The sequence below is a fragment of the Diorhabda sublineata genome, chromosome 6 (assembly GCF_026230105.1).
Source record: "Diorhabda sublineata isolate icDioSubl1.1 chromosome 6, icDioSubl1.1, whole genome shotgun sequence".
NCBI lineage: Eukaryota > Metazoa > Arthropoda > Insecta > Coleoptera > Chrysomelidae > Diorhabda > Diorhabda sublineata.
The window spans coordinates 1,759,461-1,784,409 of record NC_079479.1 but is presented as its reverse complement, the minus strand read 5'-3'; the positions used below and the strand labels follow the sequence as shown (position 1 = coordinate 1,784,409).

General features: G+C 31.8%; 2 protein-coding genes across 5 annotated transcripts in view; one reads left to right on the top strand and one right to left on the bottom strand.

Moving 5' to 3' along the window:
* The first annotated feature begins 555 nt into the window (after window positions 1–555).
* LOC130445586 (RING finger protein 207-like) lies at window positions 556–14,861 on the top strand. 4 transcript variants are annotated; one of them, XM_056781299.1, is made up of 16 exons: window positions 556–713; window positions 763–951; window positions 1,224–1,372; window positions 1,649–1,752; window positions 1,807–1,986; window positions 2,039–2,243; window positions 2,296–2,437; window positions 2,714–2,826; window positions 7,095–7,371; window positions 7,431–7,578; window positions 7,633–7,759; window positions 10,188–10,374; window positions 10,650–10,807; window positions 12,321–12,535; window positions 12,817–13,087; window positions 13,146–14,861. In XM_056781299.1, the coding sequence occupies exons 2-16, from the start codon at window positions 779–781 to the stop codon at window positions 13,217–13,219; spliced, it is 2,523 nt and encodes an 840-aa protein (XP_056637277.1). In that variant the 5' UTR covers window positions 556–713; window positions 763–778; the 3' UTR covers window positions 13,220–14,861. The 4 variants fall into 4 exon arrangements, with proteins under 4 accessions (XP_056637277.1, XP_056637276.1, XP_056637280.1 ...); XM_056781298.1 differs by having other exon boundaries at window positions 571–713; window positions 7,431–7,581; XM_056781302.1 differs by lacking the exons at window positions 556–713; window positions 1,224–1,372 and having other exon boundaries at window positions 829–951; window positions 7,431–7,581.
* A 794-nt stretch (window positions 14,862–15,655) lies between these two features.
* The window catches only part of LOC130444914 (calsyntenin-1), a 71,531-nt gene continuing 62,237 nt past the window's right edge, over window positions 15,656–24,949 (bottom strand). The window contains exons 10-12 of the mRNA XM_056780278.1: window positions 22,754–23,179; window positions 22,377–22,691; window positions 15,656–21,122 (exon numbers count right to left, since the gene is read on the bottom strand). Of these exons, the coding sequence (XP_056636256.1) occupies window positions 20,913–21,122; window positions 22,377–22,691; window positions 22,754–23,179 (951 nt within the window). The 3' untranslated portion in view covers window positions 15,656–20,912. The remainder of the gene's footprint in view (window positions 21,123–22,376; window positions 22,692–22,753; window positions 23,180–24,949) is intronic.

Here is a 24,949-nt window from a genome sequence, read left to right as displayed (position 1 = left end):
GTGTTTCAGGATAAATATTATCAATTATAACTTAGTACGTAACTTATATTAATCTCGTTGTAACAGTGAAATAAGAATTTCATTGAATCGCTATCTGGTATCAGTATGTCTATGGTTTGACCAAATTGAAGTTAGCTAGGGATGTAAACTTCAACTAGTAATGTCATATCTGTCAGAAAAATTTTAAATTTTATTACGGACGCGAAATTTAAAGGTCATTTGGCGATATTAAATACTATTACCTTAAAAGCTAGAAAATCTCTTCAAAATTATTTGCTCACTTGAAATAACCTGCCTACAGTACAAAAAAGACATTGTATTATATTACTACGTTAAACTAACTTGATTCGGTCGATATTCTAACCTTTTTAAAGCATTTTATTATTCTTATAATATTGAAAATATGTGTGAACTTTTTCCAAATAATTTCACTTATTCATTTTTTATAAATGTCATAATATGATTAAAAATGCCTTAATACTAATAGTGCACGAATCGCTTGCGCGTTAAAATTGTTTTTGGGAAAACTTATACAAAAAACTAAGCGCGCATGCTATTAGCGATAAAACTGATGGTAACTGGGGAGTGGCAAGAAAAAAGAAGAATAACATCTATACCAACAAATAACCTGACAATTCCATTAAATAAATAATATTTATTTACATACACACAGGAATTTTAAATTTATTTGTCGGAATTATTTATTTTGCCAGGTAAATAATAATATTCTTTCAATTCAAATTAATTAATATCATGTTTTAGTTATTGTAACTTTGAAATGGAACCGCCAGGAATGGATAGTGGTCTAGAATTTCCAAAAAATCCTTTGCTGTGTCCTATATGCCATGATTATTTTACAGAACCTTGTATTCTTAGTTGTTATCATACATTTTGTGCTAGGTGCTTGAGAGGGAAAGAACAAGATAGACGCCTAATTTGTCCATTCTGCAGGTATTTCTTAAAACAATTCTATATATTCAATAGTCAATTTGTACTATGCAGTCAAAATCGAAAATTGGGTCAACAAAGTACAGGGTGGCACTAGTTAATGCATGAAATTTTTATTGATAATATTGGGAAAATACGAAAGTGGTTTATTGTATTTTAAATATTTATTTAGTTTAATAAGAAATTAGATACAATTAATTGTGTCTTATACAACTTGTATTATTTCAAAACAATAAATTAACTATTGTATATTTATATTTTCAACTTTTACACAGACAAGCAACGATGCTGAAAGACGGATCAACACTGCCCCCGCCGGATTTATTAATGCGACAATTGATTGATATTGCTAATAGTGAAAACCCACCTTGTTCAAATTGTGACAAACGTGATCGATCAAATATGTATTATTGCAACACTTGTGGTAATACTTGATATATCTTTGCGTTTTATTTTCTTTAGGTTTGTTTTATTGTTTCATTTTTATTTTGAGCTTTAAAGCAATTAGTCGATATCCGTTACATGCCTGCAACTCTTAAATTTGATAAAAGAACCAGAAATATATGAAGTAAAGTTATTTTAATAAGAGATATTGATCTATTTAAGTGTGGTTATGTGTTGCTAATGAAATAGAGTTGGAGGTACATAAGGGATGTAAACTAACCAATCTATTGACTGTATGAGTACTGTAATATTTTAGGGCAAGCTTTATGTCTTCACTGCCGAGAAAATACTCATAGAGCTAAAATGTTTTCTACTCATGACGTTGTACACATGAGTAAATGTACAAAGGAAGCTAAAAAGGTAAAGTTTGCTAATAAAAAAAATGATAATATCTTATTTAAAATTTTGTTATAGTGTCCTCAACACGGTGAACATTATATAATGTTTTCTCCATTACAAAACACGATGTTGTGCGTTAATTGTTTCCGTGATTTGCCCAACGAAATTCGTACTCAATGCGTTGATATCGATACTGCCCATACTCAAGCAGCGAAACGTCTAGAGAGAGGTCAGAACGCTATTATGGATCTACAAGTATGTCAATATTTAACAAATTAAATTAATATTATTAATTTATTTCATTTAGACTTCTGTTCGAGACGGTATAATCGCTCTTAAAGGTTTAATGGACGAGTTGCGAAGGAATATGGATAGTGAAAAACATACCATAAACACTTTTTGTCACGGTATGCAAGAAGCCATGGCTAAAACTCACGCTACGATGATAATGGAAGTACAAAGACAGTATGAGAGCAAAGAAAGGATTTATAGAAGTCAACTTGTAGTGTTAGGTTATGTATCCTTGTAAATGTTAATTTGAATTATTTAATTTTGATTTTACAGGTACTGTGATGCCGGTTCTTCAGTTACATTTAGTTTTGTGTACGACTTTTACGGCGGCTGCGAATAAATATCAATTTTTGGAATTGTGTCCATCGCTTATCGAAAGACTATCTGCTGTAGGAAACTTGAGCCAACCGGTTAGGTATGTACTTCTCCAGATAAATTATTTTCTTGACTTTAGGCCTCTTTTGATTAAAAATTTTCTAAAATTTGACAATATTAACCTTTGTTTAACACGTTTACTGCCAACCACTCCAAATAGATCCTAATTAACTTCCCCGAAGAGATTTTTCTAATAATAAAACTGTTTTTTTTGGAGAACATACTTGATGAGACCTAAAATGAAGACGGTTTATTTCCTGATAATGTTAATTAGTGTCATAATTTATTTTTAATTAATAATTTTGATTAATTTCAGGTCTCTGCAGTCTTCTCAGATAAAAACTAATTATAGAAGTGAGTTTGCGCAAAGTCTAGAGCCCTGGATAGGTCAAGCAGCGGTTAGTCAACATCAATCTGAATTAGCTGCTAGTAAGTACATTTTATTTTATAAAATTTTGAAAATTCCTTACTATCGTGGTCCCCTCGTTTTTTTTGGCTCTGGAAAATGTAAAAAGTTCTCCTATTTCTATGAATATTTTTTTCAAAATCTTCGGTTGTGCGAAAAAAGAAATAAACAAAAATGGGAACAAATATTAGTTTTAGTGCTTTAAATAAAAATTAATTATGTCTTATTGTCATTTTCGACTGTGCTTTTTGGAATTAATAATTTTGAAATTTTATAAAAAAATTTATTTCCCTGATGACGAATATATTATTCGAATACATATTAAGAAGAGCATATTTTGGTGTTTGATTGCCACAGTCCCACAATAACAAATTTGAGCCCTTTTAATTAGACAATCTGTATTATATGTCATGTATCAACATCAAATTTTATTCTATTGAAAATAATATGAAAAAAGTTCTAAATGCTGGAATTTATCTATTATATATTATATACGAGGTGTTTAAGACAAGTAAAATTGAAAATGGGTCAATTGTAAACGTTGCAGGTTGCTTACGAGGGTTATAAGAGATTTGGAATTGAAAATGAGTCAGTTAAGAACGATTTTAAACCTTATATACTGTTTACGAGGGGTGTAAGGCAAGTGGAATTGAAAATCGGTTAATTGTAAACTTTGCAGACTGTTTACGAGGCTTATTAGACAAGTGGAATTGAAAATGAGTCAATTGTAAACTTTGCAGACTGTTTACGAGGGTTATAAGAGATTTGGAATTGAAAATGAGTCAATTGTAAACTTTGCAGACTGTTTACGAGGGTTATAAGAGATTTGGAATTGAATATGAGTCAGTTAAGAACGATATTAAACCTTATATACTGTTTACGAGGGGTGTGAGACAAGTGGAATTGAAAATAAGTCAATTGTAAACTTTGCAGACTGTTTACGAGGGTTATAAGAGATTTGGAATTGAATATGAGTCAGTTAAGAACGATTTTAAACCTTATATACTGTTTACGAGGGGTGTGAGACAAGTGGAATTGAAAATGAGTCAATTGTAAACTTTGCAGACTGTTTACGAGGGTTATAAGAGATTTGGAATTGAATATGAGTCAGTTAAGAACGATATTAAACCTTATATACTGTTTACGAGGGGTGTGAGACAAGTGGAATTGAAAATGAGTCAATTGTAAACTTTGCAGACTGTTTACGAGGGTTATAAGAGATTTGGAATTGAATATGAGTCAGTTAAGAACGATTTTAAACCTTATATATTGTTTACGAGGGGTGTGAGACAAGTGGAATTGAAAATAAGTCAATTGTAAACTTTGCAGACTGTTTACGAGGGTTATAAGAGATTTGGAATTGAATATGAGTCAGTTAAGAACGATTTTAAACCTTATATATTGTTTACGAGGGGTGTGAGACAAGTGGAATTGAAAATAAGTCAATTGTAAACTTTGCAGACTGTTTACGAGGGTTATAAGAGATTTGGAATTGAATATGAGTCAGTTAAGAACGATTTTAAACCTTATATATTGTTTACGAGGGGTGTGAGACAAGTGGAATTGAAAATAAGTCAATTGTAAACTTTGCAGACTGTTTACGAGGGTTATAAGAGATTTGGAATTGAAAATGAGTCAGTTAAGAACGATTTTAAACCTTATATACTGTTTACGAGGGGTGTGAGACAAGTGGAATTGAAAATAAGTCAATTGTAAACTTTGCAGACTGTTTAAGAGGGTTATAAGAGATTTGGAATTGAATATGACTCAGTTAAGAACGATTTTAAACCTTATATACTGTTTACGAGGGGTGTGAGACAAGTGGAATTGAAAATAAGTCAATTGTAAACTTTGCAGACTGTTTACGAGGGTTATAAGAGATTTGGAATTGAATATGAGTCAGTTAAGAACGATTTTAAACCTTATATACTGTTTACGAGGGGTGTGAGACAAGTGGAATTGAAAATAAGTCAATTGTAAACTTTGCAGACTGTTTAAGAGGGTTATAAGAGATTTGGAATTGAATATGAGTCAGTTAAGAACGATTTTAAACCTTATATACTGTTTACGAGGGGTGTGAGACAAGTGGAATTGAAAATAAGTCAATTGTAAACTTTGCAGACTGTTTACGAGGGTTATAAGAGATTTGGAATTGAATATGAGTCAGTTAAGAACGATTTTAAACCTTATATACTGTTTACGAGGGGTGTGAGACAAGTGGAATTGAAAATAAGTCAATTGTAAACTTTGCAGACTGTTTACGAGGGTTATAAGAGATTTGGAATTGAATATGAGTCAGTTAAGAACGATATTAAACCTTATATACTGTTTACGAGGGGTGTGAGACAAGTGGAATTGAAAATAAGTCAATTGTAAACTTTGCAGACTGTTTACGAGGGTTATAAGAGATTTGGAATTGAAAATGAGTCAGTTAAGAACGATTTTAAACCTTATATACTGTTTACGAGGGGTGTGAGACAAGTGGAATTGAAAATAAGTCAATTGTAAACTTTGCAGACTGTTTACGAGGGTTATAAGAGATTTGGAATTGAAAATGAGTCAGTTAAGAACGATTTTAAACCTTATATACTGTTTACGAGGGGTGTGAGACAAGTGGAATTGAAAATAAGTCAATTGTAAACTTTGCAGACTGTTTAAGAGGGTTATAAGAGATTTGGAATTGAATATGAGTCAGTTAAGAACGATTTTAAACCTTATATACTGTTTACGAGGGGTGTGAGACAAGTGGAATTGAAAATAAGTCAATTGTAAACTTTACAGACTGTTTACGAGGATTATAAGAGATTTGGAATTGAATATGAGTCAGTTAAGAACGATTTTAAACCTTATATACTGTTTACGAGGGGTGTGAGACAAGTGGAATTGAAAATAAGTCAATTGTAAACTTTACAGACTGTTTACGAGGATTATAAGAGATTTGGAATTGAATATGAGTCAGTTAAGAACGATTTTAAACCTTATATACTGTTTACGAGGGGTGTGAGACAAGTGGAATTGAAAATAAGTCAATTGTAAACTTTGCAGACTGTTTACGAGGGTTATAAGAGATTTGGAATTGAAAATGAGTCAGTTAAGAACGATTTTAAACCTTATATACTGTTTACGAGGGGTGTGAGACAAGTGGAATTGAAAATAAGTCAATTGTAAACTTTGCAGACTGTTTAAGAGGGTTATAAGAGATTTGGAATTGAATATGAGTCAGTTAAGAACGATTTTAAACCTTATATACTGTTTACGAGGGGTGTGAGACAAGTGGAATTGAAAATAAGTCAATTGTAAACTTTGCAGACTGTTTACGAGGGTTATAAGAGATTTGGAATTGAATATGAGTCAGTTAAGAACGATTTTAAACCTTATATACTGTTTACGAGGGGTGTGAGACAAGTGGAATTGAAAATAAGTCAATTGTAAACTTTGCAGACTGTTTACGAGGGTTATAAGAGATTTGGAATTGAATATGAGTCAGTTAAGAACGATATTAAACCTTATATACTGTTTACGAGGGGTGTGAGACAAGTGGAATTGAAAATGAGTCAATTGTAAACTTTACAGACTGTTTACGAGGATTATAAGAGATTTGGAATTGAATATGAGTCAGTTAAGAACGATTTTAAACCTTATATACTGTTTACGAGGGGTGTGAGACAAGTGGAATTGAAAATAAGTCAATTGTAAACTTTGCAGACTGTTTACGAGGGTTATAAGAGATTTGGAATTGAAAATGAGTCAGTTAAGAACGATTTTAAACCTTATATACTGTTTACGAGGGGTGTGAGACAAGTGGAATTGAAAATAAGTCAATTGTAAACTTTGCAGACTGTTTACGAGGGTTATAAGAGATTTGGAATTGAATATGAGTCAGTTAAGAACGATTTTAAACCTTATATACTGTTTACGAGGGGTGTGAGACAAGTAAAATTGAAAATGAGTCAATTTTAAACTTTGTAGACTGTTTACGAGGGGGTATTAGACAATTATAACTGAAAATAAGTCAAAATTGAGAACAATTTTAAAATTTGCAGACTGTTTTCGAGGGATATAAGATAAGTAGAAATGAAAAAGAATCGAAAATATTAAAATTAATTACCAAACAAACGTTTTTGAATAATTTTTTTTCAAAATTTTCGTTTTTCTCATAAATCAGCGGGAAAAACGAAAGTTTATAACAAATTCGTCGAAGACTTATGATTTTTCTACCTCCCAGAGCCAAAAAAAAAAAACGAGGGTTAAGCGATATAATCGATTTTTTTCGTTGCGAACATTCTTTCAGCTTCGAGAATGTACGACAGCGTCCCGCCGGCTACTAAAAAACAACAAACAGCCCTAAAAAATAAACTTTTGGAAGGCGACAGCTCGTTTTCGACACATTGTCGTTCGTTCGAGTCCCAAATACGCGACCTCAATCAACAATTCAATACGATCAAAGAAAAAGTCGGCGAATTGCACAAGGACATTAGCGCTTTGAGGAAAGCGCAGACGCCGCCGCTAACAGCTCGCTACGAAATGCTCATCAGGGAATGTTTGCATCTCGACCAAAGTTTAGAAAGGTGAAAAACCGACCGAATTACATTGGATTCAATCGGAAAAAAATTCAAATTTGTTTCAGGCAGCAGAAGGAGCTCGACAGGATGTCCTCGACGTTCGACGCTTCCTGGGAGGAGCAACTGTGGAGATTGAGAATCGAACAGGAAGTTTTTAGCTGTCAAAGGGCGGATGTAAATGCGCTGAGGAACGAATTGAAACACCTAAGTCAGGTAGTTGGTCGATAACGTCGTTTACGAGGGCGTGACGCACGGCGTGTGTTTTAGGTGGCGGCCCAATTGGAACCTTTCATTAGGAGTTTGGTGAATCAACAGCCTAGTCAGGGCGAACAAAGTCAGGGTGGTACTTCGGACGAACAAGCACAACATCTGGCGTCCCTTCTCGAACACATCGGTAAATTATTTGTATTTGTATTCGATATAATATCGCGGTGCCCTCGTATCGTCGCTGGAAGATCGAAAAATCGCAAATTTCGATGATGTTCGGGGAGAAAATGTGAAAAATAAAGTCAATTGGCGATTCGATGTCGTTTTTCGATTTTATTTTTTATTATAAATGAATTTCTTTCGATATAATCGTTAGTAACTTTTTCGCAAAGCGCCAAACGGCGTTTGTATATTTTTTTTCTTAATCTACACGAAAAAACGAACATTTTGAAAAAAAAAATCATGCAAAAATGTTTGTTTATCGATTTTTAAAAAATTTTTTTACATTAATGTTTCTTAAATTGTTGGTTCTGCTTTAATAATCACATATGTCATTGATACTTTTTATTTTAAACCTAATTTGAGCCTAACCTAACCTGATTGTACTTATTTTGAACCGAAACTGAGAAAGTTTCTGGTGGAGGTACATTTGAACTACTTGAATAATTTACTAATTCATTCATGTACCATAACTGTACTTATTTTGAATCTAACTCTATTTATAGTGAACCTAACTTGATTCTACTTATTTTTAACCTAAATTAACCTAATTCTTCTCATTTTTAACTTAATCTAACCCTTCTTGCTCCAAACTTGAATTAACCCCACATATTTTAAATTTAAAATATCCTAACCCTTCTTTTTTGACCCTAATATGACCTTATTTATTTCAAACTTGAACTAACTCTACTTAATTTGAACCTAACCTAATCTAACTCTTCTTAATTTGAATCGAACATAATCTAATTCTACTTGTTTTAAACCTAGGCTAATCTTATTCTTCTCATTTTGAGAGAGTTTCTGGTGGAGGTACATTTGAACTACTTGAACAATTTACTAATTCATTCATGTACCATAACTGTACTTATTTTGAATCTAACTCTATTTATAGTGAACCTAACTTGATTCTACTTATTTTTAACCTAAATTAACCTAATTCTTCTCATTTTTAACTTAATCTAACCCTTCTTGCTCCAAACTTGAATTAACCCCACATATTTTAAATTTAAAATATCCTAACCCTTCTTTTTTGACCCTAATATGACCTTATTTATTTCAAACTTGAACTAACTCTACTTAATTTGAACCTAACCTAATCTAACTCTTCTTAATTTGAATCGAACATAATCTAATTCTACTTGTTTTAAACCTAGGCGAACCTCATTCTCATTTTGAGAGAGTTTCTAGTGGAGGTACATTTGAACTACTTGAACAATTTACTAATTCATTCATGTACCATAACTTTACTTATTTTGAATCTAACTTAATTTAACTCTATTAATTGTGAACCTAACTTGATTCTACTTATTTTTAACCTAAATTAACCTAATCCTTCTCATTTCAAACTTAATCTAACCCTTCTTGTTCCAAATTTAAATTAACCCCACATATTTTAAATTTAAAATATCCTAACCCTTCTTTTTTGACCCTAATATGACCTTATTTATTTCAAACTTGAACTAACTCTACTTAATTTGAACCTAACCTAATCTAACTCTTCTTAATTTGAATCGAACATAATCTAATTCTACTTGTTTTAAACCTAGGCGAACCTCATTCTCATTTTGAGAGAGTTTCTAGTGGAGGTACATTTGAACTACTTGAACAATTTACTAATTCATTCATGTACCATAACTTTACTTATTTTGAATCTAACTTAATTTAACTCTATTAATTGTGAACCTAACTTGATTCTACTTATTTTTAACCTAAATTAACCTAATCCTTCTCATTTCAAACTTAATCTAACCCTTCTTGTTCCAAATTTAAATTAACCCCACATATTTTAAATTTAAAATACCCCAACCCTTCTTTTTTGACCCTAATATGACCTTATTTATTTCAAACTTGAACTAACCCTACTTATTATGAACCTAATTTAATCTAACTCTATTTATTGTGAACCTAACTTAATTCTATTTATTTTGAACCTAACATAACCTTACTAATTTTAAACACGAACTAACCCGATTTATTTTGAACCTAACCCATCTGATTAAGTTCTTAACTGACCCATTTTCAATTATAATTGTATTATACCCTTCGTAAACAGTCTACTATTGTTCTCAATTGACACATTTTCAATTCTAAATCTTTCGTGCCCCTCGAAAACAGTTTTTAAAGTCCACAAATGTTTTTATGGCTCAATTTCAATTCTAAATCTTTCATAGCTACTCGTAAACGGTCTTCAAGGTTACTATATTATGTCATTAGATAGATTTTATTATTTTGTGACTTTTTGTGGCAGTTTTCTTTTCATATTCCAGTTCTATATTTGTTAACAGATAATACAGGGGCTATAGCAACAGACTGTCAAGCCGAAAAGGTTTCAATATTGTATTATTTGAACTTACCTCGTATATAATTGTTTATATATAAATATTTATGTGTTTTAGGTATTTTACAACAATCCGATGCATCTTTAGGTAAAATTCCACGTTCACGTAGTAGAGTACTTGGTCAATTACTCGAAAAAGTCCGTCCTAATATACAAGAAAGAGAACGTAGTAAATCTGCTGGTCAAAGCGACAAACCGATAACCGTTTCGCAGAAAGCTACACCGAAAAAACAGTTCTTAATAAGGTAGGATTTTTTTTTTAATAATAACTAAAATATCCGCGAATCAATGTAATGAATAATTTTTTAAAATAGGAAATTTTAGATGAATTGGATAAAAAAATCAACAGGTGTGTTTATATTTTGTCGTAGATGCTGTTCGGCTTTGAAGGATATCGTGAAGAAATTATTTAATTCGAGAAAATAATTAAATAAATAAATATTAAATATAATCAGCTTCGTTTTGTTATTCGAAAAATTTCCAAATGGCAAAAATATTTTAAAATTCATTTAAATTTTAGTCAGCAAATGAGCATTGATCGTTTAGAAGCGCAAATAAAAGAAAAAATTCAAGACATCTTGAGTAGGAGGCAAAGTCAACCGTCTTCTAAATCCGATACAGAGACCGATAGAAAATTGGCCAAAGATGATAGAAAAATGAGTAGCACCGACTCCATAGGTAAATTAAATACCCAAAACATTTTATTCCATCAAAAATATTCAAATATCTTATTTTATAGGTTATTTTTTTTTATATATACGAGGTGTAATAAAAAAATATTTCATTTGAATTCCAATATTGAAGCATGGTAGTAACAATTTGAATCCATTCCGGTTCATTTGAACTATTTAAGTCAGATACGAGACCAGAAGGACAAGAAAATAAACAGAAGTGATTTAAAAAATGATGCCAGGATAAGACAGCACGACTGAGGACCTACTGGTTGACTTGGCGGTACTGTTTTTGTGAGTGGTAGTGTATTTAATGTGAATATCACCAACGGTTCCAGTTTTGTGAGTGTGAATATCACCAACAGTTCAAGAAATCCACTTGATGACTGTCTAAGAACAAATAGATTGACATAATTGATCCAATATACAAGGGGAATGAAAAAAATTATGGAATTAAACTACGAAACACAACTATTGACAAGGATAATGGAAGAAAAGGTAGAATCAGTGATGAATTAAAGGAGATACAAGTAGTAGCAAACTTGGGAATATCAAATATACCTTCCTTGTAAAGAAAGAGATACCTAAAGGTACGAAAACAAATTTTTGAAAAAGTATACTCAGTTTCCGAACAAGATACTGGTGCCATAACACAAATCCGAAGAAATTGGATGCAGAACATGGAAATTGGATATCTAAGGAAGATAGAAGTGTAGAAACTAAAATAAAAGAAAGGCAGATAAGTTGATTTGGATATGAGAGTGGATAAAATGGTTAGAAGTGTATACGAAGCAAGAACAGTAAAAAGAAACACCGAGAAAAATGAAGAACTAAAACTAACGAAATAGAAAAGAAAAAATAAACAAAAAGTGATGGTTAGAAGAAAATTGAGGATATTTTGAAGAAGTATTTAAATAATTGTATTTAAAGATGGAAGTTAAATCTGTTTTTATGAATTTTTTTTCATTGGAAGTACATAGTGCAATCAGAATTTGTTCCAGATGGAACAATTGGAACTCTAGAGTGTTTTAGAAATAAAAACAGATCTAAACAAAGTGGACCAATGGTTTTATTCCATACAAATCTTCCTGGTTTATCCTGCCAATAAAAATGTGTTGAAAAACACAATATTCCTGACATTGGAAAGGATAAGACCACACAGATGGAAACCATTTTGGAAAAAAACCTTTCAGCTAGAGCCTTAAAGCTGGTAGAATGGCGTTGTTACCCAAAAGGAGTATTTTTAGAGAAACTGATTCAGTTTATGAGAGGATTTTACTTAAAAAATTGATTTACTCTATTTTTTGATCACACCTCGTACATTTTTACCCAAAATATCTCGTATTATTAATCTCCTGACGCATCTTTAGACTCGGTATAGTTCCACTGCTACCCAAGATCAGTATTTTTAAGAAAATTAATTCAATTTATGAGTGATACTTAATTTTGTTAATTCACATTATTTTTTGACCGCACCTTGTACAATTTTTTTAAATAATTCATGTAATAAATTGTTTCAGGTAAAATGAATTCGAAGCAAAGAATAATGTATAAAAAAATAACGAAAAGCTGTGATAAAATTAATACTGGCAGTAAATCTGATACCGAAACTAGAAAACCAAGATCGGAACCAGGATATCAGAGGATATCTGAAGCTACAAGTAGATCGAGTCCTAGTAGTCCGAAATGTAAAAACAAAGGAATTTTACCGCCTGCAAAACCCCAAAAAAAGAAGGTATTACTATTTAATTATACAGGGTATTAAAAAAAATTAAAAAATTGAAAATTATAGATTTCTAACCTAAAAAAAATACCTTTATCCTTTATAGTTGTTCAGTTTATTATAAAAATAATTTTCTATTCCAATGTACACTGAAAAAACTGTTATAAATCACATTTAGTATGTATAGTTTTACATTTGGTATAATAGTTTTCGACTATCCAGTATATTAAAAGGATTTATGCTTCTAATAGGACTAAATTGGTATAATTGATGTATTAATTATTTTTTTTTAGGTGTATCCTTATAGTGACGGTGAAGATAACGTTTTTTACTCGATGCACGATTCCGCTGACTCTTTGAGCACCTCGAGCAGAAGGTCCAGTTTCGAAGGGCCGGATAAAACTTTGGTTGTCGTTATAAATAGGAGGAATAAGAATATGTCGATGGCGCAGAAACAGAGGAGCTGGGAGACTTTTCCCCCTAAACGTAAACATCACGTTTGCCAACAGAAATTGTCTGTACCTACACCAATGGCTCCCCTAAGGAAAGCCGATAGTTTCGAAGGTGAAGATATCAGTGTAAGTCCACGTTGTTTGTGGTGATTTGTCTTTTTGAATTTCAGGTCATGAAGAAGCGGTTAAAAGCCTCGTGGCCGCGGTTCAGGAAACTAGACGGAAACCTAGGGGAGGTAATTAACCGATAGAGAAGAGGGATTGTTATGAGTATACGGGAATTTTGGTCTACGAGGTGTATACAGATAATGGGAAATGAATGGTACCAGAAGGAATTTCGTTTATATTCATAATTTTAATTGGGATTTTTTTTTGACGAAAACAGTCATAATAAAAATCCATTGTTTTGGTTGTATGTGCTATCAGGAAAATTAATTCTTCATTTTTAAACCTTGGTAATCGAAAAAGAGTGGTACAGGGTCTTTATACTGAGAAAAAGTTATTTTATACACTAATGCTTCTACTATGGGTCTTTACACTAAGAAATATAACAGAATTTCATCGATTATTCTACTTTTTGACTTAACACTAAGAAAAAATAATGTTTACTTTGAGTTTTGGTCTTTGCATCATGAGAAAAATGATTTATTTTAATAAATATACAAACTTTAAAGTTTACACTGAGAAAATATAATTTAATACACTAATGCTTCTACTTTACACTGAGAAAACTAATGAAATTTCATCAATTAGCCTACTTTTCGTCTTTACACTAAGAAAAAATGATAATTACTTCAAATTACTTATCTGAGATGCTTAACTTTCTCCCATATCAACTTCTTTTTAAATAACGAATGAAATAATTGTTCAATAATGGATTTTATATTGTTATTTATAAGAATAATGTTTTTTGCCAATTTGAAACTTTACGCTAACATTTACATTAAGAAGTTTTGTAAATCTTTTTATAATTTTTTTTTTATAATACTTGAATATAAAAGTTTCTGTTACGATTATTTGATCCTCACGTATGTTTTCTTCCTTCACTGTATAAGATATTATGGCACATAATGATGAAATTATAGCAGTCTATAAGATATAATTTAAAATGAAAACTTGAACAGCAATTCGATTCAATTAATTAAAAAATCGTACTTTACAACCTTCAGAAAGTATATAGACACCAGCCATCAGAAAGAAGAGGTATCGAAAGACACTAACAGAAATTAAGAAGTTAAAACGGAGGAGAAAGAAGAGATACCAACAGAAAGTAACAAAAAACAATAGAACTCCAGTGTACACTAGCAAATACCAATAAGAAGATGAAATACCAACAGTAGACAAGAAGAAGAGATACTAATAGGCATCGAAAGACACCGGAAATTGATTAATAGCAACGGAACCTCAACAGACACAAACAGAACTTACTCTAGCAGTTACTAATTAGCAGGAAGTAAAGATATCAACAGAAAGCAATTCACTACCATTATACACTAGCAGTCACTACTACAAACACCAAATAACATGCAAATCTACAGAAGGCATTTATTACAATTTTATTTAAAAAAAAATGTCATAATTGTATCAAGTTTTTATAGTAAATGGCTCTTACTACTGCTGTATCAAATAATTTATTTTTCCTATTATTCTGTATATAAAAAATATATTTGTTTGTGGATATTTACTGTAATCTACATTCCCACTTTTAAAATTTTAGGTAGCCAATTTGTAGTCATCAAATATCCATATTGTATAAGAAAATTTTAAATATATTCAATATTGTTGTTAAAGTGCAATTTAGATAAATGATCGGTAGTTATTGAACACAATTTGTTTATAAATCGTAATTTGTTATAATTAAAATATATCGATTTACAAACGTTACTAATATTTATTTTCTAACCTATACCTTTATATTCTTCTTCTACATTTCCATCATGGTACATTTGAACTACTCGACCAATTTAATAATATATGCATCTACCATATAGTTACCCTCGACTCTATATCTAGAGTTGGTCAACCAGCTCAAGTTAAATGAGGCTAGAGTGTACATCAGAGGTTCTAAAACTGATTTTAGCGAACCACCTTCAGCTACATTTCCATCATATTCCCAACTCTAGTAAAATAATTGAAATATTCAGATATAACGGTGGATCATGGAGTTTTTCCTGGAGGTACGTTTGACCTACTCGAACAATTTGTTATTATTTGGAGTCCTCTATCTAGAGGTGGTTCTAAAACTAATTTCGTTTAACCACCTTCAGCTAAATATCCACCATGTTCCCAAATCTAGTAAAATAATCGAGATATTTAGGTTTAACTATGGAAAATGGGGTTTCTCCTAGAGATACATTTGAGCTACTTGTACAATTTATTAATACATTCATGTGACATGAAATAACCCTCGACAAAAGTATTTGATTAATTGGTGCATAGAGTTTTTGACAAAGACCTTTTCGAAGATTTCTATGTAGAGGTGGTCCTGCAGCACAAGTTAAAGGAGCTAAAACTGATTTCAATGAACTACCTTCTGCCTTATTTCCAAAACTAGTAGTTTCAGATTTAACAGTGGAAGTTTCTCGTAGGGATACATTTGAACTACTTCGTGAATTGCTCCATAATCTTCACATGCTCGTTCAATTTTGTGTGTTGTAGTGGGTACAAGAATGAAAAAATATTTAATTTGTTATTATTTATTATACATTCATGTATTACATAATTATTGTGGTTTTCAACACCTAAAGACATTCGAATTATTTGATTCTGTTTGTTTTTTTTTAACACACCAAAAAAGCCATTTATCAATAAGATATAACTTTGACATACAAATAATATTACGATTATTGGAATGTAAACAGTTTCTTTATTGTTGTTACGTATTTTGTCAAAAATAGTGTCATTTTATTTGAAGTAGATTAGTTGGTACATTTTACAAGTTTTTTTCAAACTTTCTAGGTTAGGTCTCTCGTTATTACATTTTATTTTTTCTTTCATAGAATATGCAAACAAAACGTAATGATAATGATGAAGAAGAAGCAGAATCTCAACAATCTATAAAATCGAATACAAAATTTATCAAAAATAATCTATCTACAGTTATATACAAATATAATTGAATACTAAATAATTTTTGAACACCCTGTTAATATATTTCACTATGTTAACGTTAGATAGGATTCGCGGACCTAACCTTCTACAACAAAAGAAAAACTTGTAAAATGGGTTCGGAAAAGTATCGAAATGAAAGCGTAGGGAAATTAGTGCTCGGTTTATTTCTAACCCTAAATAGATTTTCTTCTTATTTTTGACATCACAGCTACTAAATCCTAAACTGCGACACTTTTACCAAAAAAAACAACGTAATTTACACTAAATATTGCATATTATGATATATCTTCTTCTTTATTTAATCTACTATATAAATATTGCCGAATATTTCGAAAAAAAAAAATAATAAATAATTTTTTTTATTTCAATTTTTTTTTAAATCTTGTATACTTTTATTTTCTATTAAGTACCATTAACTACTTACAAAAAAATATTATTTTAGCTGCAAAACCTTATTATATATACAATCCTTTTTAGAATACTACTCCAAATAATAGCGAAAATAACGTGCTAGGGAAAGGAGAAACACCAAAAGTCTAAGTAGAAAATTTTAATACTTCATTGTTCCAAATAAAATCACAAATTTATTCTCCACTCCCAGTTTAACAATCAAAACACCTCGTATATACTCCAGAAAAAAAAATAAAAATAAGGCACTCGAAAATATAATATCAAAACGGATTATAAATTATTTAAAGGGGGTACTGGGTATCGAACATGATTTAAATCAAAAAACAATTAATCGATATATAAACCCTAAAAAAGCTTGTGGTCGAGTACTTAATGATGGGTCAATAACGAACGAGATCTGAATTGAAGATTTATAAACCGTATAAAAGCTTTTGGTTCAGTAATTGACCACTGACCACTAATCGAACGGTTCGAAGCCAGTACAAACAGCTTTGGACGAAAAACTTCCATATCAGAAGGAAAATCAATGAGGAAGGCAGGAAAGTTGAAACGATTCCATATTTTGGAGCCCTAGATCATAGGATGTCACATCGACAACGAATAGATTGAGCGTTAGTGTAGAATCAGTTCAGGGGTAAGAGAATCCATCACTGTTCCATCGGTTAAGAAGTCAAAAGTGGAATGGTCACTTTTTTCAGTGTAAAAACAGCAATTTGATAGTTATTTTCTCAGTGTGAAACTAAAAAGTTAGATGATCGATTGAAATTTTCCTTTTTATTAGTGTACAGATCGAAAGTTGAGTGATTAGTGCATTTTTCTCAGTATCATTACAAAAAGTTGAAAAATTGATGAAAATTGTTGTTTTTACACAAAAAAAATGTCAAAAATTCACTTTGGGTCATTATAGTAAGAAAAACAACAATTTTCATAAATTAATAAACTTTTTGTAATTACACTAAGAAAAAATAAGTTTCATTCAAACATAATTTGTTTTTACACTGACGAAACAACATTCACTAATAAAACTAAAGTTTTGGAATATACACTGAAAAAAATAGCAACATTCACTAATTATTTTAATTTTTACACATTTTATTGTTAGTTTAGGGATAAAAACCTTTTTCAAACAATAATTTTCTACTTTTTTTGAATATACTCAATGGGTTTACTTAACATACCGAATTAATCGACTTTTTCTATTGAATCAGACTGAGCTAGATAAAAATTTGATCTACAAAAGTTTCAGTTGTTCCAAAAAAACAAAAATTGAGGTTAAAAGTCCTTAATATGGATACCGGTGTATTTGTGATATTGTTTGAAACAACAAAATAATCGAGCACGGTAAAAAATTGATATGAATGTTACATTTCCATATTTTTTTTAAACAAATGTGCAACACGAGGAAAAAAACTTAACCTAAAACGAAAAGTAAGTACAAAAAAGCGCGTAACTATATAAAATCTATATATATATATAAAAAGTTAGTCAAAAAATTACTTTTTAAAAAAAAACTAATACAATGTCATTATTAGTAGGATAAAAATAAATTCAACAAGATTATTCCCAAATAGGATGCGATAGGCCTTCGATTAGGCTGTAAATCAAAAATACTGATATTCAATTTCATTCGAATAAATAAAAACATATATGACATCCTATATTTAACAAAACGTCTTCACCTGTCATCATTATAAATAGTAACCGAATAGTATACACACAGAAAACTGTGTTATATTTGAACCCGAAAGCATTTCCAAAAAACAAAAATTGCTCGTATAAAGTTTGTGCCTTGTTAACTTTGAAAAAAAAATGAAAATAGGCAAAATACAAGCGGGAAAGGGTGTAAACAGCATCGTCAAATATATATTACTAGCTAAAAAGAGAGTGTATCGATATACATATACAACAACCTGTATATATATCTCTAACAAATATGGACGATTAATTTATTGATATTCAAACGCCGTACAGTACAAAGCAAACCGATAGGCGTTCAAAGCGTAGCATTTTATTTGCAAATATAAACGGTCTCTGTACAAAAAACGGGATGAATTTGTGTCTTTAGGCTATTTTTTCAAATTTCAGGCAAAAAAATTCAAAATAAACCCCATCGGCGATACAATCTGAAGTTAGACATTCAAGTTTGTTGTCTTTGAGAAGAAGAGTTTGAAATAAGGTGAAAATTGATGACAACAATATTTTGACTCGACAAAAACAAGTGGATGTATCTTTTTATGGACCGAAACAAACATATTCAAAATTATTTTCCTATTTAAGGTACAATAATCAAAATACACTTCATCGGTGACACAATGGGAAGTGGGTCATTCAGTTTTACAATTTTTTTTGAAAAATACTTTGAAATAAGGTAAAAATTGATGAAAACTTTGTTTTGACTCGACAAAAACAAGTGGATGTATGTTTTTATGGACCGAAACAAACATATTCAAAATTATTTTCCAAATTAAGGTACAATAATCAAAATACACTTCATCGGTGACACAATGGGAAGTGGGTCATTCAGTTTTACAATTTTTTTTGAAAAATACTTTGAAATAAGGTAAAAATTGATGAAAACTTTGTTTTGACTCGACAAAAACAAGTGGATGTATGTTTTTATGGACCGAAACAAACATATTCAAAATTATTTTCCAAATTAAGGTACAATAATCAAAATACACTTCATCGGTGACACAATGGGAAGTGGGTCATTCAGTTTTTCAATTCTTTTTGAAAAATACTTTGAAATAAGGTAAAAATTGATGAAAACTTTGTTTTGACTCGACAAAAACAAGTGGATGTATGTTTTTATGGACCGAAACAAACATATTCAAAATTATTTTCCTATTTAAGGTACAGTATTCAAAATACACTTCGTCGGTGACACAATGGGAAGTGAGTCATTCAGTTTTTCAATTTTTTTTGAAAAATACTTTGAAATAAGGTAAAAATTGATGAAAACTTTGTTTTGACTCGACAAAAACAAGTGGATGTATGTTTTTATGGACCGAAACAAACATATTCAAAATTATTTTCCAAATTAAGGTACAATAATCAAAATACACTTCATCGGTGACACAATGGGAAGTGGGTCATTCAGTTTTACAATTTTTTTTGAAAAATACTTTGAAATAAGGTAAAAATTGATGAAAACTTTGTTTTGACTCGACAAAAACAAGTGGATGTATGTTTTTATGGACCGAAACAAACATATTCAAAATTATTTTCCAAATTAAGGTACAATAATCAAAATACACTTCATCGGTGACACAATGGGAAGTGGGTCATTCAGTTTTTCAATTCTTTTTGAAAAATACTTTGAAATAAGGTAAAAATTGATGAAAACTTTGTTTTGACTCGACAAAAACAAGTGGATGTATGTTTTTATGGACCGAAATAAACATATTCAAAATTATTTTCCTATTTAAGGTACAGTATTCAAAATACACTTCATCGGTGACACAATGGGAAGTGGGTCATTCAGTTTTTCAATTTTTTTTGAATAATACTTTGAAATAAGGTAAAAATTGATGAAAACTTTGTTTTGGCTCGACAAAAACAAGTGGATGTATGTTTTTATGGACCAAAACAAACATATTCAAAATTATTTTCCTATTTAAGGTACAGTATTCAAAATACACTTCATCGGTGACACAATGGGAAGTGGGTCATTCAGTTTTTCAATTTTTTTTGAATAATACTTTGAAATAAGGTAAAAATTGATGAAAACTTTGTTTTGGCTCGACAAAAACAAGTGGATGTATGTTTTTATGGACCAAAACAAACATATTCAAAATTATTTTCCTATTTAAGGTACATTATTCAAAATACACTTCATCGGTGACACAATGGGAAGTGGGTCATTCAGTTTTTCAATTTAATTGGAAAACACTTTGATATAAGGTAAAAATAGATGAAAACATTGTTTTGACTCGACAAAAACAAGAGAATGTTTGTTTTTATGGACCGAAACAATTTCATCGGCGATACAATCTGAAGTTAGACATTCAAGTTTGTTGTCTTTGAGAAGAAGAATTTGAAATATGGTGAAAATAGATTGTTTTGACTGGACAAATACAAGTGGATGTATGTCGTTGTTATTTAGATGATCGATTGAACAAAATCTGCTAACGATTCGTAATTTTTGTACAAAGTCCTAAGCTGATTTTATTTTTTAGGCAAAAATTTGCTTTGCGGTATGTACGGCGTCGATAGTGCACGTTATGGCACTTTATGCATCTTTGTGATGCGTTTCGCACCATTATATGAACTAAAGCGGATGAATGTCCAAATTTTCAATGATCTAATGATTGAATTTAATGAAACTATATCAGATTCAGTTTTTGAAAGCATATTTAGACATTTTCATCCGCGTAAGAACATTTCTCTATATTTTTTTCTTTCGATTAATAATTTTACATGGTGGAATTATCCCACTCTAGTTGACTGATATTCTGGTAGTCGTGTTTTCTGATACGACTCGGTTGTTCGTGTTCTTCATCAGACGAATCGATAATTCTACAAGGACCGTCCATATTTTCATCATCTGAGGAACTTTCGGAATCTGATTGTTCGCTGTCACTGTACTCCAATACGTGACCGCCTTCCAATTTCCTTTCCGCGTTCTAAAAATCAAATTTGATCAATCAAAAATAGAAAAATTTGAAAGTAATGGAGATCTGGGTACTTTCCATTGAGGTACCAGATGTGATAAACGGTAAATAGTTACCGTAATACATTAACATTGTTCATATTGTTGCAAGTTGGAAAAAGTACCAAAAAAGGTCAGAATATGTTGAAAATCAGCTAAGGTGATACTTAAATAACTTTGGGTATAGCTAATAAGTATAATTTGGTCGGTTAAAATTAAAGATCGATATCGTTTGATCTCATAAAACCAATAAAAATATTCAAAAAGTGATTTCCTCACTTACAGAGCACTACTGCTATTTCAGGAATAGAGCTACAAAACCAGTAGATTCAAAAAGTATTTGGATATTAGCAAAAACAAGCTACAAGCACCTCATTGGGTTCTTAACAGGACATTACTGCCTCTGGAATGGAGCTTTGGCACCACAAGATCAAAAAAATATTTAAATACAAGCCACTGCTCCTCATTGGGTTCTAAACAGGACATTACTGCCGCAGGAAAGGAGCTTTGGTACCACTAGTTCCAAATAGTATTTCAATATGAGCAAAAACAAGCTATGGCTCCTCTTTGGCTCCCTCATAGAGAACTACTGCCTCAGAAAGGAAGCTTTGGGTTCTAAACAGGACATTACTGCCACGGGAAGGGAGCTTTGGTACTACTAGTTCCAAATAGTATTTCAATATGAGCAAAAACAAGCTATGGCTCCTCTTTGGCTCCCTCATAGAGAACTACTGCCTCAGAAAGGGAGCTTTGGGTTCTAAACAGGACATTACCGCCACAGGAAGGGAGTTTTGGTACCACTAGTTCCAAATAGTATTTCAATATGAGCAAAAAACAAGCTGTGGCTCCTCTTTGGCTCCCTCATAGAGAACTACTGCCTCAGAAAGGAAGCTTTGAGTTCTAAACAGGACAGTACTGCCTCTGGAAAGGACTTTTGATACCAGTAGGTCTAAAAAGTATTTAAATATAATTAATAACTGGCCATTGCTCCTCGCTTATAAGGTACTTATGTCCCAGGATTGGAGCTTTGGAACTATAAGATCCAAAAAGTATTCGGAAAGGTCTTTTGGTACCAGTAGGTCTAAATCGGGTTCCTTTACTGTCTAGGGAAAGGGATAAAAATAAAATTCTGGTTGTATTGAAAGGATAAGTAAAAAATATGACCAAATATGGAACCAAACAAATATTTCTGGGTATCTGTAGAATTAACCGGTTGTATTCTACTAACCTCCATGGGATTTACGGTAATGGTAAGCGCAGAATCGTCCCATGTCATTTCGCCGTCTTGCGCTTCTTCGTTAGACGGTTTTTGATGAGCGGCTCGAATTCTGATTATACCCAATACGATCATGAACAACAAGAAACCGACGCAGACTACAACAATTATTGTTACGGCGTGGGAACCACCGGAAGCGACAAGATTCGTATGATCAGATGGGACGTAATCGTGGGATATAACGGAAGCCGGGCGGATTTCAACGCTGTGTTTATTAATGGTGGCGTGAGCGATGGTTTCCTTGGGTTGCGGGTGGATTACGGTTAACTAAAAATAAAAAAAAAATTGATATTTTTATATTGAATATGTAAAAATTTGCGGTTATTTACAGTTTGAACGTATTCGTTTGAAGTGAATCTTCCGTTTAATTCGGAACAAGTTAATTTGAAAACCCTATTGAGGTAATAGGCTGGTTTGCGATTGGTATAGACGATTTGTCGTAGAAGTTGCTGGTAGTTGTAGACCATATCCGAACCGGTTATAGTTACACCGTCCTTCGATATTCTAGCCGCCATTCCCAATCTTTTGAGCATTTCCTCGGAAACGCTCAGACTTTCGTGATCTGGATTCAGGTTCGGGTATATAGTTAATTGGCATTTGTCCAATTTTTGTTCGCCGGTTATGTGCACGTCAGCCAATACTCTAACTCCCATTCTGAAGTCTTCGTACTTCCTCGCCATGTTTCCCGTACCGTTGAGCATAATGCTCGGAGTCTGGGGTCTTAGAACCATTACGTAAGTTTGTGCATCAGGAACCTAAAAAAAATTATCATTTAGTATGAAAATAATAATTTTTTACACGAAATGAAAAAGCTGTGCAGACATTACACGGTCGACATCATCATTACCTCCACCTAACCTAACCTCAAACAGCCCCATATTGACAAATAAGCTTCAAATGGATGACTTAGTACCGAAACTTTCGTTATAAAGACCGAAGGTGTCATAATGGCTATCCGGGATCAAATACAGAGACTGAAAGTGATTTGATGGCTATCCAGGATCAAATTACAGACAAAAGTTAGTAGTATATTAGAGTTAGTACACTTTGGTGTTTAATTTACAATCCCACAAGGTAAAAGCGTTGGAATTTTGACTCCTTCTTACCAAAATTGCGGCGAACATATGTGATTATGACCAATCAAACTTCTTACGAACGAATAACCACCCCATCCCCACTCTTTCCTTGATAATGGCTTCAAAGTGGGAGCCGAAACGTCGAAAATTATCAAAATTCCAATTCCGGTTATTTTTTTCATAATCCTGACCGCGGAAACCTTTCTGAACATTTCATAGTGGGATTGTGGCAAAATTAAACACCAAAGTGTACTAATTCTAATATATTTTCGAGCTTTCGTTCCCTTACGGATTTATCGTTCGGGAAATGATGAATTTTCGAAATTCCAGCGAGTTTTTATAGCGGGATAAAGTGTACTAATTCTAATATATTTCCGAGCTTTCGTTTCCTTACGGATTTACCGTTCGGGAAATGATGAATTTTCCAAATTCCAGCGAGTTTTTATAGCGGGATAAAGTGTACTAATTCTAATATATTTCCGAGCTTTCGTTTCCTTACGGATTTACCGTTCGGGAAATGATGAATTTTCGAAATTCCAGCGAGTTTTTATAGCGGGATAAAGTGTACTAATTCTAATATATTTCCGAGCTTTCGTTTCCTTACGGATTTACCGTTCGGGCAATGATGAATTTTCCAAATTCCAGCGAGTTTTTATAGCGGGATAAAGTGTACTAATTCTAATATATTTCCGAGCTTTCGTTTCCTTACGGATTTACCGTTCGGGCAATGATGAATTTTCCAAATTCCAGCGAGTTTTTATAGCGGGATAAAGTGTACTAATTCTAATATATTTCCGAGCTTTCGTTTCCTTACGGATTTACCGTTCGGGAAATGATGAATTTTCCAAATTCCAGCGAGTTTTTATAGCGGGATAAAGTGTACTAATTCTAATATATTTCCGAGCTTTCGTTTCCTTACGGATTTACCGTTCGGGCAATGATGAATTTTCCAAATTCCAGCGAGTTTTTATAGCGGGATAAAGTGTACTAATTCTAATATATTTCCGAGCTTTCGTTTCCTTACGGATTTACCGTTCGGGCAATGATGAATTTTCCAAATTCCAGCGAGTTTTTATAGCGGGATAAAGTGTACTAATTCTAATATATTTCCGAGCTTTCGTTTCCTTACGGATTTACCGTTCGGGAAATGATGAATTTTCGAAATTCCAGCGAGTTTTTATAGCGGGATAAAGTGTACTAATTCTAATATATTTCCGAGCTTTCGTTTCCTTACGGATTTACCGTTCGGGAAATGATGAATTTTCGAAATTCCAGCGAGTTTTTATAGCGGGATAAAGTGTACTAATTCTAATATATTTCCGAGCTTTCGTTTCCTTACGGATTTACCGTTCGGGCAATGATGAATTTTCCAAATTCCAGCGAGTTTTTATAGCGGGATAAAGTGTACTAATTCTAATATATTTCCGAGCTTTCGTTTCCTTACGGATT

Excerpts from the sequence above, each read along its gene's own strand:
- LOC130445586 (XM_056781298.1), top strand. The coding sequence starts at position 779 with ATGGAACCGCCAGGAATGGATAGTGGTCTAGAATTTCCAAAAAATCCT. Across the intron at positions 1,753-1,806 it reads GTACAAAGGAAGCTAAAAAG|TGTCCTCAACACGGTGAACA; the intron begins GTAAAGTTTGCT and ends ATTTTGTTATAG. Across the intron at positions 7,582-7,632 it reads TGAAACACCTAAGTCAGGTA|GTGGCGGCCCAATTGGAACC; the intron begins GTTGGTCGATAA and ends CGTGTGTTTTAG.